This window comes from Cynocephalus volans, chromosome 4, assembly GCF_027409185.1.
Source record: "Cynocephalus volans isolate mCynVol1 chromosome 4, mCynVol1.pri, whole genome shotgun sequence".
Classification (NCBI taxonomy): Eukaryota; Metazoa; Chordata; class Mammalia; order Dermoptera; family Cynocephalidae; genus Cynocephalus; species Cynocephalus volans.
The window spans coordinates 155045196-155065105 of record NC_084463.1 but is presented as its reverse complement, the minus strand read 5'-3'; the positions used below and the strand labels follow the sequence as shown (position 1 = coordinate 155065105).

At 43.2% G+C, this 19910-nt stretch overlaps 1 protein-coding gene and 4 non-coding genes across 6 annotated transcripts in view; 4 read left to right on the top strand and 1 right to left on the bottom strand.

The window, feature by feature from the left end:
* The window catches only part of OSBP (oxysterol binding protein), a 34374-nt gene extending 31618 nt beyond the window's left edge, over positions 1 to 2756 (top strand). For both annotated transcript variants that reach the window (XM_063093316.1, XM_063093317.1), the window contains exons 13-14: positions 143 to 363; positions 446 to 2756. In XM_063093316.1, the coding sequence (XP_062949386.1) occupies positions 143 to 363; positions 446 to 588 (364 nt within the window). In that variant the 3' untranslated portion in view covers positions 589 to 2756. The remainder of the gene's footprint in view (positions 1 to 142; positions 364 to 445) is intronic.
* Positions 2757 to 8807: 6051 nt separating this feature from the next.
* On the top strand, positions 8808 to 8880 carry TRNAF-GAA (transfer RNA phenylalanine (anticodon GAA)). The gene has a single exon. It is a non-coding gene; the product is annotated as a tRNA-Phe (tRNA).
* Positions 8881 to 13645: 4765 nt separating this feature from the next.
* On the top strand, positions 13646 to 13718 carry TRNAK-UUU (transfer RNA lysine (anticodon UUU)). Its single transcript has one exon. It is a non-coding gene; the product is annotated as a tRNA-Lys (tRNA).
* Positions 13719 to 15855: 2137 nt separating this feature from the next.
* Positions 15856 to 15928, top strand: TRNAF-GAA (transfer RNA phenylalanine (anticodon GAA)). The gene has a single exon. It is a non-coding gene; the product is annotated as a tRNA-Phe (tRNA).
* Positions 15929 to 16741: 813 nt separating this feature from the next.
* On the bottom strand, positions 16742 to 16814 carry TRNAK-UUU (transfer RNA lysine (anticodon UUU)). The gene has a single exon. It is a non-coding gene; the product is annotated as a tRNA-Lys (tRNA).
* Between the last annotated feature and the right edge of the window lie 3096 nt (positions 16815 to 19910).

The window sequence follows — 19910 nt, the reverse complement described above, 5'->3', positions numbered from 1 at the left end:
TAATTAGGGGTACCTGATGTGGTCCTAGATTCTTCCCATTTGTAGAAAAACGTTGCTGATGTAGTCTTGGCAGTGTACTTGTTGCTTCTTAACTAGGCTCTGAGCTCTGGAATTACCTTTTTTTCTCATCCTTTACTTTTAGGAAGAATGCAGAAAACATGTACTACTTCTCAGAGCTTGCTCTAACTCTCAATGCCTGGGAAGGTGGCACTGCCCCCACGGATAGCCGGTTACGGCCTGACCAGAGACTGATGGAAAATGGGCGCTGGGATGAAGCAAATGCTGAGAAGCAGCGCCTGGAAGAAAAACAAAGACTTTCCAGAAAGAAGAGAGAAGCAGAAGCTATGAAAGCCACAGAGGATGGTAACGAACTTGCCTTCTACTCTCATTTTTTGATGTGTGGACAATGCCAGCCCTAATTTTTTCTCTCCTCTTTCCCTTTTAGGCACACCGTATGATCCCTATAAGGCACTCTGGTTTGAGCGGAAGAAGGACCCTGTTACCAAGGAGTTAACCCATATTTATAGGGGAGAATACTGGGAGTGTAAAGAAAAACAGGACTGGAATTCATGCCCGGACATTTTCTGAAGTGGCAGCAACAAAAAGGTCCTGGATCTGATGGAGAAGAGGACAGAGGATGTGTGAGAAAGCCGCAATTGTGACTTTCTTACCAAGTGCTTTCCTCAAGTTTGTCTTTCTTGACCAATCGTTTTTTCCAAATCAATCACCAGAAGCAGACACCAGTGGTGGTGATTGGCTGGTTGCCTTAGCTGATTGAAACTGAAATCGACATACTAGATACTTATGTTTGTAAGGGAGAGATTTAGTGGCTGAAAGTTAGTGTTATTCCACATCTACAAAGTCAGGTATTCTTGGCTCTTCTTTCTTTCTCTGCCCCCATTTATGAAAATGTCGTTCACCCTCCCCTTGAAGTATTCTGCTCAGCCAAGATCTGTGTAAGATTATGATTCAGGGGCATTTTGGTGCTGTTCAGAGCAAGAGCTGATTTTAGAAGTTCCTTTAAAATGAAACACATAATACTTAACCAATGGAGGCACTATGAATGGTTGCGGTGGAGCTTAGGTATAACATGAAATGTGTTCACACATGGGGTCAGTTTAATGGGGTGTCCATGCATAGATAACTTAGGTATTGGAACACCTACAAGAGGGATTGTTCTGTAGGACTGGAATATTCAGAGGTAAATTCTTGGAAGTTTCTATCTTCACTTGTGTAAAACACCCCTCTGCTGTTCTCCATCTTCTTTGACAGCAACTGGAGGCCAATTTGGTGGATGGGAAGAGGGTTGCATTATCCTCACAAAGGGGTTTTACGGACTTCCTCAGGCGGAGAACTTCTGAGAACACAGGCAGGATGGAAGAAGACTGCTAGTCACTTTTGCTTTCCCATTCCTCCTCACCCCAACCCATCCTCACCCACATCCCTCATCGCCTTTCTAGCTTCTCTTCTGTCTGCTGGCACGATACCAATTTGGGCCTGTGCCCCAATGTGGAGCAAAACATTACCTGTCCCATTCTGATGTACTTCAGAATTTGAGAGAAGTTAATCTGGAACAAAAGTTTTCACCATCTCTCAAGCCCTGTGGACTGGAGCCACCTCTGGAATAATGTGTTACATATCTGTATATTATATATATGTAGAGAAAAATCTAATTTTTTTGTTTGATTTTCCTCCTTCCCATTGAGAATCTTGTTTTTTGATATAACTTGTCCCCCTGGGACTCTCTCTTGGATATGTGTTGATATGGGTTGGCACTCCTCTGCTTTCCATCTTTTAGGGACAGACAAATTTGAAACCTGAGCAGGATCACATCTGGCATTTACTGAACAGGGACTTTGTCCATGGTTTGTTATCATGGGGTGCCCACTGCTGTCTAAACTCTGCTCTCCTAATTCCCTGACTCTTGAAAATGAAATCCTAACCTCCTTCTTTCCTTCCTTTTTTCTTTCTTTTGTTAGTAAGAGTACAGGTAGAAAGTCCGAGGAGTAATTTCCAGTTTAATTCTGCTTCTGTCCAGCACATAAGCTAAATCCCAAAAGAATTTTCTTCCTAAGGTGTGGGGCTGAAAACACCATCATGTGGGGTAGATAAGAGAACTGCTGCTTTTGGGCCCTGGCTTCCTTCTTTGTCTGTTCTGTATTTGTTTTAGTTGTCTTGTTCAGAAATCTAACCCTTGTGCAACCCACCCTTGGTTGAGGATCACAAATTGAGGTGCCTTCCTTGTATGCTTTTTGTTAGTGTTCTTTGTTTCTGTTCCTTAACTGCTGAACCTCAGCCAGTGTGGGTCCAGGGGAAAAATATCATTCCAGAGGAAGCCATTCCTCCAGGGAAATTGGATTTATACCTGGTAAATTAATACTTTTATTCCTTCCTCACCATCCCTCCCTTACTTGCTGTGATAAACGTGAGAGGGGAATGGACTGCTGGGGAGTTTTTTCCTAAGAACGCTATTCCTAACACAAAGGGTTATGCCAGGGCTTCTTGTAAGGAGGCCCGTAAGAGCAGTGACCTCTTTAGGGGCCTTTAGACAGAGTGGAAATTCCCCAACTAAATTGAACTTCCTGCTTTATCCCCCTTTTCTTCCTCCACCATCAGCGCTATATTTCTGGCTCGATCCCCAATCAGAATCCTGCTAATGGAAGAAGCTTAGAGTCCTTCAGGTGGAATAAAGTCCTGTCAAAACAAAACAAAATATATATTTTCAGTTTTTTTGCCTTATTGCTTTTTTTCCAAAAAAAAAAAAAAAAAACCTACTAAATTAAATAATTTTTAAAAAGTCATATTGTTTGATTTGCTTTATTTTTATTGAAACATGATTGTACATTTCTGTGGGGTACAGAGTTGCATATTAGTACCTGTGTACAATATGTGATGCTCATATTCGACTTGCTTCCACTTCTACCAGGCAGGAAGTAGTAGTGAGGAGGGGGAGGAAAGCTAGTCCAATGGTGATTTGTTCTGCTTGGGAGTCTGGGAGACCAGGAGCTCTGGTCTTCATGAGAAATTGAAAGAAAAACTGATGTTTCAACTATTCTGCACCACTCTGGAGAGCCCATGAGCAGAACAGTAGTTTTAACAGCCCCTATCACTTCAATGTGACAGAATCATCAATGTCCCACCTTGGTACAGGGGAATAATTGTTAGTGTTTTTGATACTGAGCCTGCTTCACCTCAAAAACTAAAAATTTCCCTGATTAATTTCTGTTGCCCATTTAGATTCTCAGATTCTTAGCTGTTTTATGAAGGGATTCAAATTCTGTTTTTTGAAGCATAAGCAATTGAGTTTTGATTTGAGGACCTTTGAGAGAAGTAATGACAGTGAACATGCTTGTTTAGTTTTCTCTGTAAAGTTCAGATTCAGGGAAGGAATGGGCAAAGCCACCAAGGGGCCTGGAGAGCACTCAGACCAGAGCAAGCACAGCTCCCGCCCACATTTACTGAGCATCTGCTTCTGTGGACAGGGTGCTGAGATGGGAAGTCTGAGTATTTTACATGTAAACAATTTTAAAAGGAAAATGTTAAAAATATTCTGAAGGGCCGACCCCGTGGCGCACTTGGGAGAGTGCCGCGCTGGGAGCGCGGCAGTGCTCCCGCCGCGGTTCGGGTCCTATATAATGATGGCCAGTGCGCTCACTGGCTGAGCGCAGTGCGGCCGGTCACAAAAAGACAAAAAAAAAAAAAAATTCTGAAGATGAAAGGCGCTCAAAGAAAACCTAACTTAAGTAAATTTACTCAAGGTCATATAACTGATTGGTTAGTCACAGTGTTAGAATTCAGAGCTGGGTTTATTAATCCCTGAGTTAGTGATCTCTGTAACTCCGTGCTCTGGGAGAAACTCTCAGGGTAGGAAGGCAGCTAATAGTTGAGCACTTTCCTGCAGATTATATTGCATCATGCTGAACATTTTTAAGAAATATTTTATCACACAATGTAAACATTTTTTGTGCCCCTTTATCAATTTCTCCCTAACCCTGCTTCTCCCCCTCCCTTTTCCCACCTCTGGTGGCCTGTTTTGTTCCCTCCTTTTGGAAGTTCAAGGACTTATTGTGATTGTTGTATCTTTCGTTTGTTTAACGCTGAACAGTTTTATTTCCAGAGGCTTATTAATGTGGATAGTACCGCTTCTTTTGAGGATATACCTGAAAAAAAAAAAGCATCCTTGAAATTCAGCCTCCAGGCTCCTTGATTTCTCATGGCTCTCATGTCCACAAAATTAGCTATGTTGTCAGAGATTATTTTTCTTGGGAAGGCCACTTTTCTGTTCAAGTCATTTACCAGATCTCTGCTGCTGGATTTGATGTTAAGTTTCAGCAAAGGTTTTTACTTACTAGCTAAAACCACTGTAGTAACCTTGACATTTGTGAGAGCTGCATCCCGCCATCTTGAATACTACTGTGGAGTATAATTTCCTGCATTAGGGGCAATCAACTGTAGCTGAAGCACTTAGTAATCCCTTCTTGAGTCCTTTAATGTGACATGGTGGGTTTGGATGTGTATCCTGAGGGTTCTATGGTGCTTGGTCATGATTCAAAATTATGACTCAGCAAAATTATAAACTATTACACTTGTTAGGGACCTCTGAAGTCCCACAAAAAATGTTAAGCCTGTACATTTCAAGGGTCTGCTCTACTTCCAACAAGGTAACTGAGAACCAACCTACACTATAGTAGAAAAGTCTTTGGGAAAAAAGTCTTTGGAATTTATTCACTTTCATTGCACACATTGTGAAATTCCAAGATTATCAGAGTTTACAGCTTACTTCTAAAAGCATATAAAGTGAATAAAGCTTTTCCCCAGTACTCTGCCCTACCCAGAGGGAAACATTACAAGGCTTTCATGGCTTTCCCTTCCAAAGCTCATAATTGGTAGTTATACTTTCCTCAGGCTTTCCTCCCTACCATCTTTTCAAGCAAAATGCTCCTTTGTTTGTTTGTTTGTTTGTTTCCAGAGGATGACTGGTAAGGGTATCTTAACCCTTGACTTGGTGTTGTCAGCACCAGGCTCTTCCAAGTGAGGTAACCGGGCTTGGCCCTAAAATGCTCTTTCTTTGGTTCTCACTGATCCCTCAGGGGAAGGAGCAGGGTGGCCAGATGAGGCATCTTTAAAGGTAAGAGCTAAAGAGCTCAGAAACTTATATAAATAGCCTTACAGAGGTCACATCCTTTGAGCTTGGCCAGATGATTTTAGAGGGTACTAGAGAATCAGTTGGTCCCTAGATGTGGCTAGAAATGTTTCCATTTGTTCTTTCATCCCATATTTACTCCAGCCTATTACATAATGTTGCTCTGTGTTGCTTTGCCTACCACGGATTTGTCACCCCACTTCCCCTGGATGCAAGGATAACTCAAAGCCCATCTCTTCTGAGCAGTGAGAGACCCTGAAGTGGTTAACTTCCCTGGGAACCCTCAAGCGGGAGGGAACCCTTCCTTGGGACATTAATGCCGAATTGGGGTTCTCTTCCTGCATTTATTTTCCAGACCAGGAAGTTACAGGAAGAGAACAAAGGTGGGGTTATAGTTTAACAATATAGGCCTGTAACTTTTAGTGAAACAAGCCAGATGACATTCCAGTAAGGCTATCAACAAAAGCTTTGATCTTAACAAACATTCCTTCTCCCTCTAGCAGTTTCTCAGTATCTTTACATAACAATCAGTAACTAGTCTGTCTTTGAGCCAGCAACCTGCTGTGCCACAGTTCTTATCTTGCAACAGAGACTTATAGCCTGAGGAAAATTTCCTGCCCTTGCAAGGTCAATATTTGAAACTGCAAGGCTTTGGAAAACCAGGCCCTGTGAAGTACATATGCTTTTTAGTATATTCCACAACATAACATACATTAGGGATAGAAATAGCAAGAAAGAGTTTAGGTAAACAGGCAATTGCAATCTCATTTGATAAGTAGTATAAAAGCACTGTATGGGGCAACTACCCTGCAGAGAGTGGGAGGGAGGGGATAGAGACATGTCACAGAAGGCTTCTAAAACTAGGAGAACGTATGTGGGGTGAGAGTTGCAGGTTAAATAGGACTCAGGAGAAGGGCAATATAAAAAAACGCTGTTTGGACAAAGATGAAGAGCAAGATCAAGGAAAGCATGCTGAGTTTGGATGACTGCGTGAATGGCTAGAGTTTAGGGTCAAGGAGAGAGCACCAAGATACAGTGCTGAAGAAAGATAAGTGATGGTAAATGATTTATGGTAGGAAGACCAATTAAGAGGTTTGAGAAGATATTAAGATAAAGTGGAGGGATTCCAGAAATATTGAAGTGAAATGAGCATGACAGTACTTATGTATGATTATGGATGGACAGCAAAGGGAGGAAGTAATTCACATTTTTCTGGATTGGGAAACTTAGAAGGTGGTGATAAGATAAACAAATTGAGAAGGAAAGATAGGTTTATTTTAGTACATACTTTGTTGGAGGTGCCTGTGGAGAGGTGAAGTAAGCAACTTAAAAAATGGGTCTTATATGTGATATCACAGTTGTATTTTTGCAAGAACTAATGAATAGGAGACTGAGAAAAACTGCACATTAAAATCATCTGGCCAACTTAAAAAAATATATACTACCTGGACACCATCTGCAGAAATTCTGATTCAATTAGGGCTAGGATTAGTATAATTATACATATATATGTATAATTATAATTACACTAATATATATATTATTACACTAATATATATAATTATATATATTATATAATTACACACATACACACACACACACATATATATTTTATATATATATATAATAACTAAGAAGGACTTGCCCAAAATCATAGGCAAGTAAGTGACCGGACAGGGATTTAAATTCACTCTGTGATCTATATACCAAGTCTGTGGCAAGTCTATACTACTGCACTAGTTTTCCATTGCTGCACAAATAATTACCATAACCTTAGTGGCTTAAAACAACACCTGTTTATTAGCTTACAGTTCTGCAGCCGAGAAGTCTCACGTGACGTGGCTGGGTTCTCTGCTCTGGGTATCACAAGGCTGAAATCAAGATGTTGACCAGGTTGAGTTCTCATCTGGAGGCACAGGGGAAAATCAGCTTTCAAACTCATTCTTCTTGTTTGCAAATTTTAGTAGCTTGCCAACTGTAGAACTGAAGACCAATTTCCTCACTGGCTGTAAGCTAGGAGCCACTCTCAATTCCAAGAGGATGCCTGCATTCCTTGCCATGTGGTCCCTCCAATCCTGAAGCTAGGCAGGGAGGATTGCAGTCAGCTTGTTTTGAATCTCTGACTCCCTTCTGTAAAAAGCTGTAGAAAACCTTCCGCTTTTAAAGGGCTCATGTGATTAGGTCAGGGCTACCCAGATAATCACATATTTTAGAGTCAGCTGTGCTATATAGTACATATAACCTAATAACAGGTTACCTAATAACAGGTAATAGTCTCAGGAATTATGCAGGGCATTTGGGGGGCTGGGAGGCTGTCCGCAGTCTATTTTATTCTACTACAACCGCACAGGGAAAGCAAAAGGTGAAGTTTAAGCTAATAAGCAAATGATAGGGTCTTGAGTCTGAAAAAATTTGACGTCATCTAGTTTAAGCATGACAGCCCTACGCTTCCATCTCAGAAGCACTTTTTCCTTCATCTCTCCTGGGGCAATCTAGAATCATCCTCCATTTAAATCTGTTGTTTATAAATTCCAAACTAAGTTCATGATTTCATTTCAAGTTATAACAAGACTACGTTATCTTCTTATTTATGAATCAAGTAAATATGAAGCAGCGAATTATTCTAACAGTTTATGGAGTTTATTTAAAACATTTTTAAGTGAATAAATACAAGAAATGCAAAACTATGAAATGGGAGGTGGAGGTGGAATAAAATCAGCATATTAGGCATATTGTCAAACCACAACTTTGCTTCTCAAGCCTCTTGGGAGAGGCTTGAGCTAATTCCATTTTTTTTTTTTTTTTTAAAGATGACTGGTAAGGGGATCTTAACCCTTGACTCGATGTTGTCAGCACCACGCTCACCAGTGAGCTAACTGGCCATCCCTAAATGGGATCCGAACCTGTGGCCTTGGTGTTATCAGCACCACACTCTCCCGAGTGAGCCACAGGCTGGCCCCCAATTCCATTTTTCGACAATATGTATTTAAAAATGAAAAGAAAGCCAAGATGGTGTTATAAAAATTGAGGTATATTTTTAATACTAGGTTTAGCAATTCAATGCTTTGAACAAATACAGTGACTCTATGCATACCTCATGTGGAGGTAACAGTGAAAGTCTACATTTGAAGACTTTACATTTGAAGCCTGTCCTCTTCTATCCATTTCTGGAGTCCAGTTTGAGGATATCTGTAAACATTCAAAATGTTTCTCTTTTGACTTCGCAAAATCTACTTCACTCCAGAACAAATGTATACAAAGGTGTGTTCATTGCTATTGTTTTTAATAATAAAAATCTAGAAAAAAGTAAAGATGTCCATCGTTAGTAGTTTGATTAAATATATTGTGTTATATCCATACAATCCAATACTGTGCATTGATTTAAAGGCATAAAATATGTCTACATAACTGCCATGGGAAAAGTCCATGATTTATTTTTAAATGAGAAAAGCAAGCTGCAGGGCAATTTACCAAGCAAACAAACAAAAACAAACCCCGAGAAAAGTGAAGTTATTTATCATTTCCAGCTTGTAAATAAGGACCTTGCTTTATCACCTTTGATATTTGTAAAATGCCTACCTCCAGCTCAACTTTTATAATAACCTTATTAACACGGAACAAACATACTTTCATTATAATTAGGTGGAAAAATCTGCCAGAGGCAGCCGAAATAGCTCAGTTGGGAGAGCGTTAGACTGAAGATCTAAAGGTCCCTGGTTCGATTCCGGGTTTCGGCAATGGTTTTAGGCGCCATCACCACGTGTGCTTTCCTGGCAGTCATTCCGCACGAGAAACTTCTTGAAGGGAATTCTAGGTTGGCACCTGTGGGGATTCTCACTCGAGCTTGGACAGAGGCAGGAAGATAGACCCGACCCGCCTTTCCTCCTGGGAAGGAGGAAACTAGAAGCCAGAAGGGGAGGTACGTGGCGTCTTTCAAACTGCTGGGTCTCTTCCCTGATTTGGGGGTCTGGGTTCTGCGACGAAGCCCTCCCGACGCCCTGCGCGTCTTTCTTCTTGGTCTGTCCAGCCCGCCACCTTCTTAGGGTCAGATGGGCGGGCGTGCTCGGGCTCCGCAGGGGGACTTTGCGGCCCGGGAGCCGCTGCTACGTGCGGGGCGCTGGGCTGCACCCCCAGCGACTGAGACTCGCCAGAGATAGAGACGGCCCGGCCCCCTCTTGGCTGAAGGAATCCTCGGAAGCGACAGGCGCACCGGCTTTGTCCAGCTGGTTTAAAAACAAGGACCCTAGGACACTTCTTGGGTGGAGCGCGACGGGGGTGGGGGTGTCGAATCCCTTTCTAGGTTAAGGCTACACTAGGGTTACCAGATCAAATTCTCCTACAGGACGCCCAATTAAATTTGAATTTCAGAGAAACAACAAATACTTTTTAGTATAAGCATGTCCCAAATATTGCATGGATCAAAGTACACATTCGTTGTCTCTATGAAATTCGGATTTAACTGAAAGTCCTGTGTTATCTTACTAAATCGCAAACCACTGTTATACATCCTGTCCTCCCACCCCTCTGAACTCCAGTGCCTCCCCCCACACGCTCGGCCCCAGCAAAGATATGCAACCACTGTACTCAGGACGAACTGGATTTCAGAGGAGACCGGTACTGTTTCTGATTCTCAACCCCTGGCAGTTTACAAAATGCATTTGCATCTATCAGCTGGTTTGTTCTCACCACCAACAGACAAGCCATGGCAGTGGTAGAGGTCACCAGGAAACACCTCAGGAATCAGCCATCCCATCTGTCCTCAGGCTTCCAGAGTTGTCCACGTTGGTTTGGGATAGGGGCAAAGGACAGGGGAATCCAGAGGCTCTGGACTATAGCCTAATAAAAAAAATAAAAAAAAAATGTTAAGATATGTGCTGCTCCACTCACGGTAATGCAGTGGAACAGCACACGTCTAGGGAGTGACTTCTTTTCAACCAGGCGCCATACTGGGGCATGAGGAGACAGAAGTGAGAGCCAGTTCTCACATTGTAAGAACTGGCAGTGTGATAAAAGGCAACATGGAGACATATGGTTTTTAGACCTGTTTATACCTCTCTCCCCGTTCTGTGAATCTGTGCTGAGATGCTAGTGGATGACTGGCTTCATTCTCCAAGTGGTCAGGTTTTTGGATGGAAAGATGCACTTTGGTAAGGGACTCTTGAAAATCCAATGATGATTTGGAAGGAAACCCAAATGGTGGCCTAGCAGATTGGACAGCTGAAACTTTGCATGATTTTTGTCGACACGTGTGGATTAGTCTGTTTCTGTGGCTTATAGCAGAAATACCTAGAACTGGGTAATTTATAAAGAAACGATATGTATTGCTTACAGTTTCAGAGACTGGGAAGTCCAAAGTCCAGGGAACACATCTGGTGAGGTGACTACAGCAATATAGGATATCACATAGTGAAATGATAGAAGCAGAGAGATAATTCCTCGCTCCTTCTTCCCTTTAAAACCCTCAGAACCATGTCTATGATCACCATTAAACCATCCATGGATTAATCCATTTATTGGGCATGGTAATCTAATCACTTGTTTCTTCAAGGCCCCTCCTTTCAATTATCATAATAGGATTTTACACCCTCTGCAGTTACAGTGGGAATTAATCTTCAGTGAATTTGGGGGGACATTCAGTCCACTGCAATGTGTGATGGCTAATTTTTTTTTTTTTTTTTTAATATGACTGGTAAGGGGATCTTAACCCTTGACTTGGTGTTATCAGCACTGTGCTCTCTCAAGTGAGCTAACCGGCCATCCCTACATAGGGATCTGAACCTGTGGCCTTGGTGTTATCAGCACCACACTCTCCCAAGTGAGCCATGGGCCAGCCCTATGATGGCTAATTTTATGTGTCAACTTGGCTAGGCTATGGTGCCCAGTTGTTTGGTTAAACAACAGTCTAGATGTTACTGTGAAGGTATTTTTTTTTCAGATGTGATTAACATTTAAATCAGGGGCCGGCCCGTGGCTCACTCGGTAGAGTGCGGTGCTGATAATACCAAGGCCCCGGGTTCGGATCCCATATACGGATGGCCGGTTCGCTCACTGGCTGAGCGTGGTGCTGACAACACCAAGTCAAGGGTTAAGATCCCCTTACCGGTCATCTTTATAAAACAAAAAAAACATTTAAATCAGGCTTTGAGTAAAACAGATCACCCTCTGTAATGTGGTTGGGCCTCATCCAATTAGCAAAGTCCTTAAAAGCAAAGACTGGGGTTTCTGATGAAAAAGGAATTCTCTTCAAGACTTTAATAGGTTTTCATTTTTTTTCTTTCTTTCTATTTTTTTTTGGACAGGTTTTCGACAGGAAGTTTGCCAGAGTTTCCAGCTCACTACCCTGCTGAATTGGAACTACAGCCTGCAACATCAACTCTTATCTGAATTTTCAGACTGCCAGCCTGCCCTACAGGTTTTGGACTTGCCAACACCCACAATTGTATGAACCAAGTCCTTTAAATAACTCTCTCTGCACCTTGATTTCTCTATCTTGTTGGTTCTGTTTCTCTGGAGAACCCTGACAACATGCTTTAAGGTGTTACTTACACACAGGTAAGGGGGGAAGAATGAGATTGTTAAATTGCTCTGAGCAAAGATCAAACACTTTGGGACCATAAAGTTGGGAGTCACAGACCTAGAGCCTTTGTTTTGAAAGGGCAAGCCCTGTCCAGTTTTCAACCTGAAGAGGAAAGGGGGAATCTCTGTAAGAAGCACTTGGGATTCAAGCAAGAAGCTCAGAGAAGACGACCATGGGGTGTCTCTGGCTGAAACTCCCTTCCTGCCTGCCTACAAACTTACCTTTCAAGGCAGTTATAAGGTCCTTTTTTTTTTTTTTTTTTCTGGCAGGTGCTACTTTGCCTGCCTTTTAGTCCATATTCCTATATTAACGCATTGATTAAACAGCTCCTAACTGTTTGCTGCCTGCATGCATGCCTGCCAGACCTATCCACAGTGAAAATGAGGGTGTGGGCAGAGAAGAGGGATGAGGGTGGTCACAGGGAACTTCCCAGAGAGGATGGCAGTTAAGCTGTGTCCTCAAAGGTGTGAAAGGTAGCAGAATATGGCACCGCAAAATATGCCACTTTGGCCTCATGGTTATTTTGAAAGCTGATGGCAATTGAGAAGAAGCACAAACAAAAGACAGCTTGCTACCTTCCTGCTATTTCCCTAAAAGCAGGACATACATCTACAGAGTAGCTCTCCTCCCTTCTCTACCAGGAAGGACAAAGGTTGATCACCAAAGACATCTTTAGATCTTTATCAGCTTGGAGGCGGCACCAGAAGAATCTATATAATAAACTTCCTTAACTAGCCTTTACCTACCATTACTTTCCCATATATTTGCTTTCCCACAGCTTGCCTGGAAACTCAAGATCCTTTTCCTTCGTCTTGTCACTTCTGCAAAAAAAAGGGAGGTGACATTCCAGTTAGCGATGGAACAGCATGTGCAAAGGTCCAAAGGACCGAAAGGGACTGGCAGTGTATTAGTCCATTTATTGCTTACAGTTTCTGAGGCTGGGAAGTCCAAAGTTCATCTGGTGGTGGTGACAGTGACCCAGGGGTCTCACATTGGAAGATAATGGAAGCAGAGAGAGCAGAGACAGACAGAGTCTCCTTTTTTAAAGCCCTCAGAACCGCGCCCCTGGCCACCATTTTTAACCCATTCACTACTGCACGGTCCTACAATCCAATCACTCTTCAAGGCTCTACCTTTAATTACCATAATAGGATTTCCCACCCTCTTAACAGTCACGGTGGGGCTAAGACTCTAATACATAAACTTGGGGGACACAATTCAAGTTTCAGTGAGTTTTGGGAGGACATAACTCAGTCCACTACAGGCAGGATCTGTAATACCAAACTAGTAGCCTGTAGAGGTGAGAGGAGGCGAGGGGAGTGTTCACCGAGCGAAAGGCTGCGCGTGCGCAGAGGCTTGGCGGGGGGGGGTGTCTGGGGGGCTGGGGGACAGGGTGGCCGGGGTCCCGCCGTCCTAATCACCGGCCAGCGGTGACTCCTGCTGCTCTTGGCCGCCTCCTAGATCATCTCTTTTTCAGCTTATCTGCTTCGCGCTTGTTTTTGAGGTGCCCCCCTGGGATTGGGACAAGTTACTACGAAGTGTCGTCTTCTCGGAAGAAGGGGCAGCTGACACCTTTAACCGTTGGACTGTGGTCTCCATCCGTGTGCGCTTTGGGTTTAGGGTAAAAAACGGGTATGGGTGGGGACCGTAAGCGACGTCTCCCTCCTCCGCGCAGTTTTGCAGAACTCAGGGTTCGCGTTTGCCAAGGGGTCTCCACAGGAAAGAGGAGTGTGTTTTATTTTAAGAAATCTGTTTTCAGCTGCCAAAGGACAATCTAATGACCCTCCCTCCATACTCTCCACCGCGCCTCCTCCTCCTCTCGGCGGGATTGTGAATTGCATTGAATCGCCGCTGTGGAGGAGGGATCTTTAGATCGCAGCACAAACACACAGTCTTCTTTCACCAAAGTGAGAGCGCCTGCGCGAGCCCGGATAGCTCAGTCGGTAGAGCATCAGACTTTTAATCTGAGGGTCCAGGGTTCAAGTCCCTGTTCGGGCGCACTCTTTTCTTTCTTTTTTTTTTTTTTAAATAATGAAAAATCAGGGTGTTATGTGTGTTGGATGATAGCTATAAAGAAGGAAATAAAGTCCTGGACTGTGCACACTACTAGCCCCAACTGCTTCCCGGGGAGAAGCCTGGGGCTCCACGAGGACACACATACATGCAAAGATGTCAGGGGACTTCTGTCCATCTCTCTGAGGGCCGAAATAGATTTATTCTGCAGCCACCGTCTAGGCTGAGGAATCCCAACTACTGATACATTAAAGGATGGGAAACAGCCTTCGGGAAGCCTCTGAGACTCCCCAGTCACCGCCACCCTCGTTCCCCCGTGAAAGTCCCCTACAGACCTTCTCTGTTGGGTTCCTTCCCTCTCGGGTTCCTCCCCGCCAGGTGCTTGAAGAGTGTGACACAGATCCTGCACCTTCCCAACCCTCCTTGCTACCTTTTGAAAGAGTTTTTCTGCACTCTTAAAAGAAAGCGATGATCGTATAGAAACCGAAGCCCCACACAGAGCTGTTCCCCTCTATAAACGAAGTCAAATCCACCACCTCCCCATCCCCAAGGTGTGACCCTGAATACAGGCAGAGGCTGAGGTTAACATAGCAGCTTCTGTTGGTGGGAGAAAGACGGTGCATATTAGCAGAGAGTGCATTTAAGGGACTGGAATGGGACAAAAGCAAAAACGTGAGCACCCACCTACTATAAATTAAAAACGGAAATATCCGGCTCCTGCAGAGGATTTTAGGAAGCTGGCTTGTGGACACAAAAAGCTCAGGTGTAAGGTAAACTAATTTTTCCTGTGAGGTGAATGGACCAAGAGTTCTCCTTGCTTAGCTAGAGATTGAATTTCCTTGCTTAATCCAGGCAACAGGAGAAAGTCGGTCTTGATCTCATTGACAGGATGGGGATGTGGGCTGAATCTGCCCTCTCGGCAGATTATGGTACCCAGGGAGTCCTGATGAGTGGGGCAAGGCCTAGGTGGAGGTGGCACTCAAGTGTGAGGCAGGGTCTTCACCCTCCCTACAGGAAAGCTTTACCTAAGGTCCACAGACCCCACGATTACCTCCCCCTCTCTAGAGCTCAGATTCCTCAGGGGAAAGGAAACAAGAAACTTGTGATAATTAAATGAGATAATGCATGCACAGTGCTTAGTACAGTCTACCTAAAAGCAAGCATTCAATACATGGAAGCTGTTATAATTATTATTAACAAAGTGCTTTCAATCCAGCGATGAAACAAAACATACCTGTCGAAACAGGTGAGGGACCATTTCAAAGAACTACATGCCCAATATACCTAAGATCATAAGACTATATTCATGTGGCTTGTGTTGGCTGGTATGTGGTGAAGGGACAACGGTGGTCACTTGTCCAACGAAGAGTGGGTTGGTTGGGCAAGGAGCGCTTCTTGGGGAAAGTGAATCATGGGGCTCAGAGGCATTCCGGGGAGAGAAACAGGTAAGGAGCTGTAGCAAACACTCCAATTTTTCTTCTTCTTCCTGAGGGAGACCCTTGGAAAGTGGTCAAGTCCACTTTAGGTATCCTTGAAAAGTGCAATCTCTTTGCTTGAACCATTTTCTGACTTAACAAGAACAGACCAGGCTGGGGCTGGAGAGGACAAGGGGTGAAGAGCATTGAGTCCTACCTAGTCTTTTCTCCCTTTCCAGCTATGATTTTCACCCTTCCGTGAAAGGTGACAGTAAAAAATAAAGTCTGTCTCAACCACAGCCTTTTAGGCGTTGGAGCTGCTGGATAGTTCTGGTTCAGTTCTGGATGATTGGAGGCAAATTAGTTATTTCATTTAAAAATTATTTTATTATCATATCAACCTTAGGGTAGGTGTAGAGGGTGGGGACTGAATGCAACGGTGTAGATCAAGTGCTGGGCACACAGTAGGTTCTTAGTGGCTGTTTTTATTCTTATGAGGGCCCTGGGCAGACAGTAACAAGGCAGTTCGCTAGTTTCCTCACAGGGCAAAATTGGTTTTCTTATTCACTGTTTTCAAGACCGCAGAGCTAAAAATAATACAGTTTGGAAGGTGAGATTGGCATTTAAAAAAGTGGGGGTGGAGAGAAACAAGGAGTCATTTTTTTTTTCTTTTAAATTTTCTTAAGGTGAAAAGGGCAAGCACCTTCGCCGAAATAGCTCAGTTGGGAGAGCGTTAGACTGAAGATCTAAAGGTCCCTGGTTCGATCCCGGGTTTCGGCAGAGGTTTTTGCAGGCTCGGAGTCCACTTTCTGAGGTCCATGTCTCTTAAGGCAGCACATAATTGGGAGATGATAGTACTTAATAAGGCATTATGAGGATGTGGAGTTTAAGCCTCTTAAAGAAGTCAGATCACGGAGGATCCGTTCCCCGTCCCACAATCACTGGGATGCTGGGTATCCATATGTGGTACGGGGACGTCGTATTGCGGTGGCCAACAGGGTCTGCTCGTCAGCGGAAGGTTTGGGTTAGATCCCAGTGCAGTCAGCTCGCTGCGGATGCACATTTTCTCTTTGACGACAGACATGAAAACCGTCTTCAAAAACTTTTGTCTCAACAGGTGACTCGAAAGCCACGCTAGGAATCTGGTGAAGGACGGTTCCGAGCTGGAGACGGACCAATTACGTGTCTTCATCTTCTTGGAACCTCAGTTTCCTCCCCGTGCTTCTAATAAGGACCTGAAAACGTTCCTCGGTGCTCGAAGGTGCACAATTCCTGCCGTGAACATTACTATTACGACTCTGATGACGGGTGTGCAACTTTCTTGGTTGTGTGTTTACTGATGTTTTCAATATAAAAGCTATACAGGGTAGTTTTAAGGGAAAAAACATCCGACGACCAAGCAACGTCGGTTCGAGTAGAACGTTATCTGACACTTTCTTAACCTTTGACTTTTCCACCCAAAACCACCACGGAGCTTTAGCCTGCTTTTTGGGTTGTAAGCCCCCCAGTGCGGAATGGGGTTGTGCTTAACCTCCCCGTTACTGACCCTTTACCCCCAACACTTGAATTCATGTTCGAGCTCAAAATACGGCTCGCCCGAACAGGGACTCGAACCCTGGACCCTCAGATTAAAAGTCTGATGCTCTACCGACTGAGCTATCCGGGCTCGGGAGAGAAGCGCTTTCTGTAACCTATCCGCAGTAATATAGACCACGTCGCTGCATTCTTTCCCTGTTGCATTAAAATCTTGAATCTTTACTGATTCCCTGAGAGGTGGTGAACCTGCAAAATCGAGATCGAGCAGACGTTACTTCTCCTTTTCTCCCATCACACGTAGACTGTAAAGACTAAAAACATAGCTGTCCGCCTGACCTGACCCCCCCCCCCCCCCAGCAGCTCAACACCTGGCGCCTTAAAGGGAACTTCCCAGGAGGGATCCCCCCAGGTTTAGTACCCCTGGGCGGGCCTACCAGTGAGCAGAGGGATTTCTAAGTCCATGTTGGTCTTTGAAGAGCCCCAGAGCGATTATTCATGACGAATAATTAGGTTTCCAATAATCTAGTTGATAGATATATATTGAACTCATACCGCGCTCCAGGAGCTCAGCAACCTCATGGGGTTGCAAGCACCCTGTTGCTTTCTGTTGCTTCTCCCCTCACGGATTTGTCACTCCACTTCCCCTGGGTGACAGAGCCACAAAGGATTACTAAAAGCCTATCTCTTCTGAGCAGTGAGAAGCCCCAAAGTGGTTAACTTCCCTGGGAACCCTCAAGTGAGAGGCATCCCTTCTTTGGGAAATTAACCCGAAATTGGGGTTCTCTTCCTGCATTTATTTTCCAGACCAGGAAGTTACAGGAAGAGAACATAGGTGGGGTTATAGTTTAACAATATAGGCTGGTAACTTTCAGTGAAACAAGCCAGATGACATTCCAGTAAGGCTATCAACAAAAGCTTGATCTTAGCAAACATTCCTTCTTACAGCAATTTCCCAGTATCTTTACATATCAATCAGTAACTAGTCTGTCCTTGAGCCAGCAACCTTGCTGTGCCACAAATCTTTATCTTACACCAGAGATTTTATAGTCTGGGGAAAATTACCAGTTCTCTGCAAGGTCAATATTTGAAACTACAAGGCTTTGGAAAACCAGGCCCTGTGAGGTACATATGCTTTATAGTGTATTCCACAGGACCCAGTCTTGGTCCTCAGTGGGGCCAGAAAATACGCAAAAACGCAGCACTCAATCAAGTGCTTTGATGGTGTGAGACCAGCCTTTGCGGATCCTGGAGGACCTGGCAGGCACTATGAGTAAGCGTTCTCCAGGTTTTCCTGAGGGTGGTGATGCTTGAACTGAACTGTGGATGGAGACTGGGCCCCTGAGACTGGGGAAGAGAATTTGAGGAGAGGGAACAGCAAGTGGGAAATGACGCTATTTTCTTGGCTAGGGAATCAGAACATTTTTCTGAAGCAGCCACTGAAAGATTTTGATCAGGCAGGTTACAGGGGGCATTTTATCTTTTTAGGGAGTCCTGTTACTTTGGCAGCTTTGTCCCACATGTACCTAATAAGTCAATTTTATAATTTGTCCTGCTTCTTCATAACTTCTTTGTCATGAGGCATTTCCTTGAGGCATTGGACAAGATTCCTCGAAAGGGAGGATTCGAAATCTGTAGAGTGGGCCTCACACCCATTTTAGTTCTTCTTGAAGTTCAGAGACACCCAACTGTGTGGGGGAGTGTGAGGTTTGCATTCTTTTATGGAGAAATATATTAGGAGCACAATGGGCAAAGATTAAAAAATAATCGGTTATGGAAAGATATCCATGTTATGTTAAGCAAAAAATACAAAGTGCCAAACACTATTATGATATACTTATATGTTTATATACATATATCCTTTAATTGTATATAGCTATACTTGCATATATGTTATTTGCATATACCAGGAGATCTATATAGATGGAAAAACAATTTGATAAAAATCGCTGCTTCTTGGGGAATGACAATGAAGTTTGTGATAGGAAGCTATTATTTCCTTCATCTACACCTGTATTATTGGATTTTAGGAAATATGTATGTATATTAGTTTTGTAATAAAATAAATTTTAAAAATGTGATCTGTTAAATTATTTCACACTTCTGGGATCACATAGGTGGCCCTTCACATCAAAGCCTCCTTGATGCTATGTTTTCTAAGGATCCAGGAGAGAGTATAAAAGAACAAACTTTCTCCTCAGTGGAAATCCCTCCATGCCTTATTGTTTGAGAGGGGAATGGTGGTATTGAAAAATCACAAGTGAATATGCAAAGGTCATTCTTCACTAGCTGTTAGGTCCTAAATTATAGCTAAGCACTTTTTTGGTCAGCAACACACTCTGGAAAATACTCACACTTCTTGGGAGTATTTTCCTAAGTATCTGTCTGTATCATTCATTACATGTAAGCATTTAACAAAAAGCATTCTTGACCATGAAGTAATCTGTTACGTAGCTTGTCTCATTGAACAGTCTTTTACTTAAGATACTAAATCATGCAAACAAACGGATTTGTCCACATTATGATGCAGTCTTTCTTTACTTTTAGCAGCACTTTACATTTTGTTTTTTAAAAATTAAAGTAACTTTTAGTAATGTTTACTTTAAGACATGTAACATACAAAAAGGTGAAACTTACAACTTTTTTTTTTTTTGAAGATGACCGATAAGGGGATCTTAAACCCTTGACTTGCTGTTGTCAGCACCACACTCACCCAGTGAGCTAACTGGCCATCCCTGTATAGGGATCCGAACCCGTGGCCTTGGTGTTATCAGTACCACACTCTCCCTATCCCGAGTGAGCCACAGGCTAGCCCTGAAACTTACAACTTTTTAAAGGACTATTCATTTAATCTGAGTTTTCCCTTATTTTCAACTTTTTCATAACATGCAAAAATCAACATGTGTGACATGTACTTCATATGAACTTCATTAACTCTTCATCTTGAGTTAATGGAGAAAATACTTGAGTTCACATGCTAAAGTTATTTTACTGTAATTAATTAAGCTGGATAGTTTCCTAAAAACATGACACACACACACACACACAAAATCACAAATGTATTAGACACAGTTTTCACAAATAAAGATGTGGATCCCTAAGCAAGTTTTGGTTCTAAGAAGAAAACTAAAACCAGACCCCTTAGAAAGGAGCTGCCTGTGCCATGAGGTCAATCCTCAGGGGGGTTATAAGCCTTTGGACTGTTCCTTTCTGAACCACGGAACCTCCG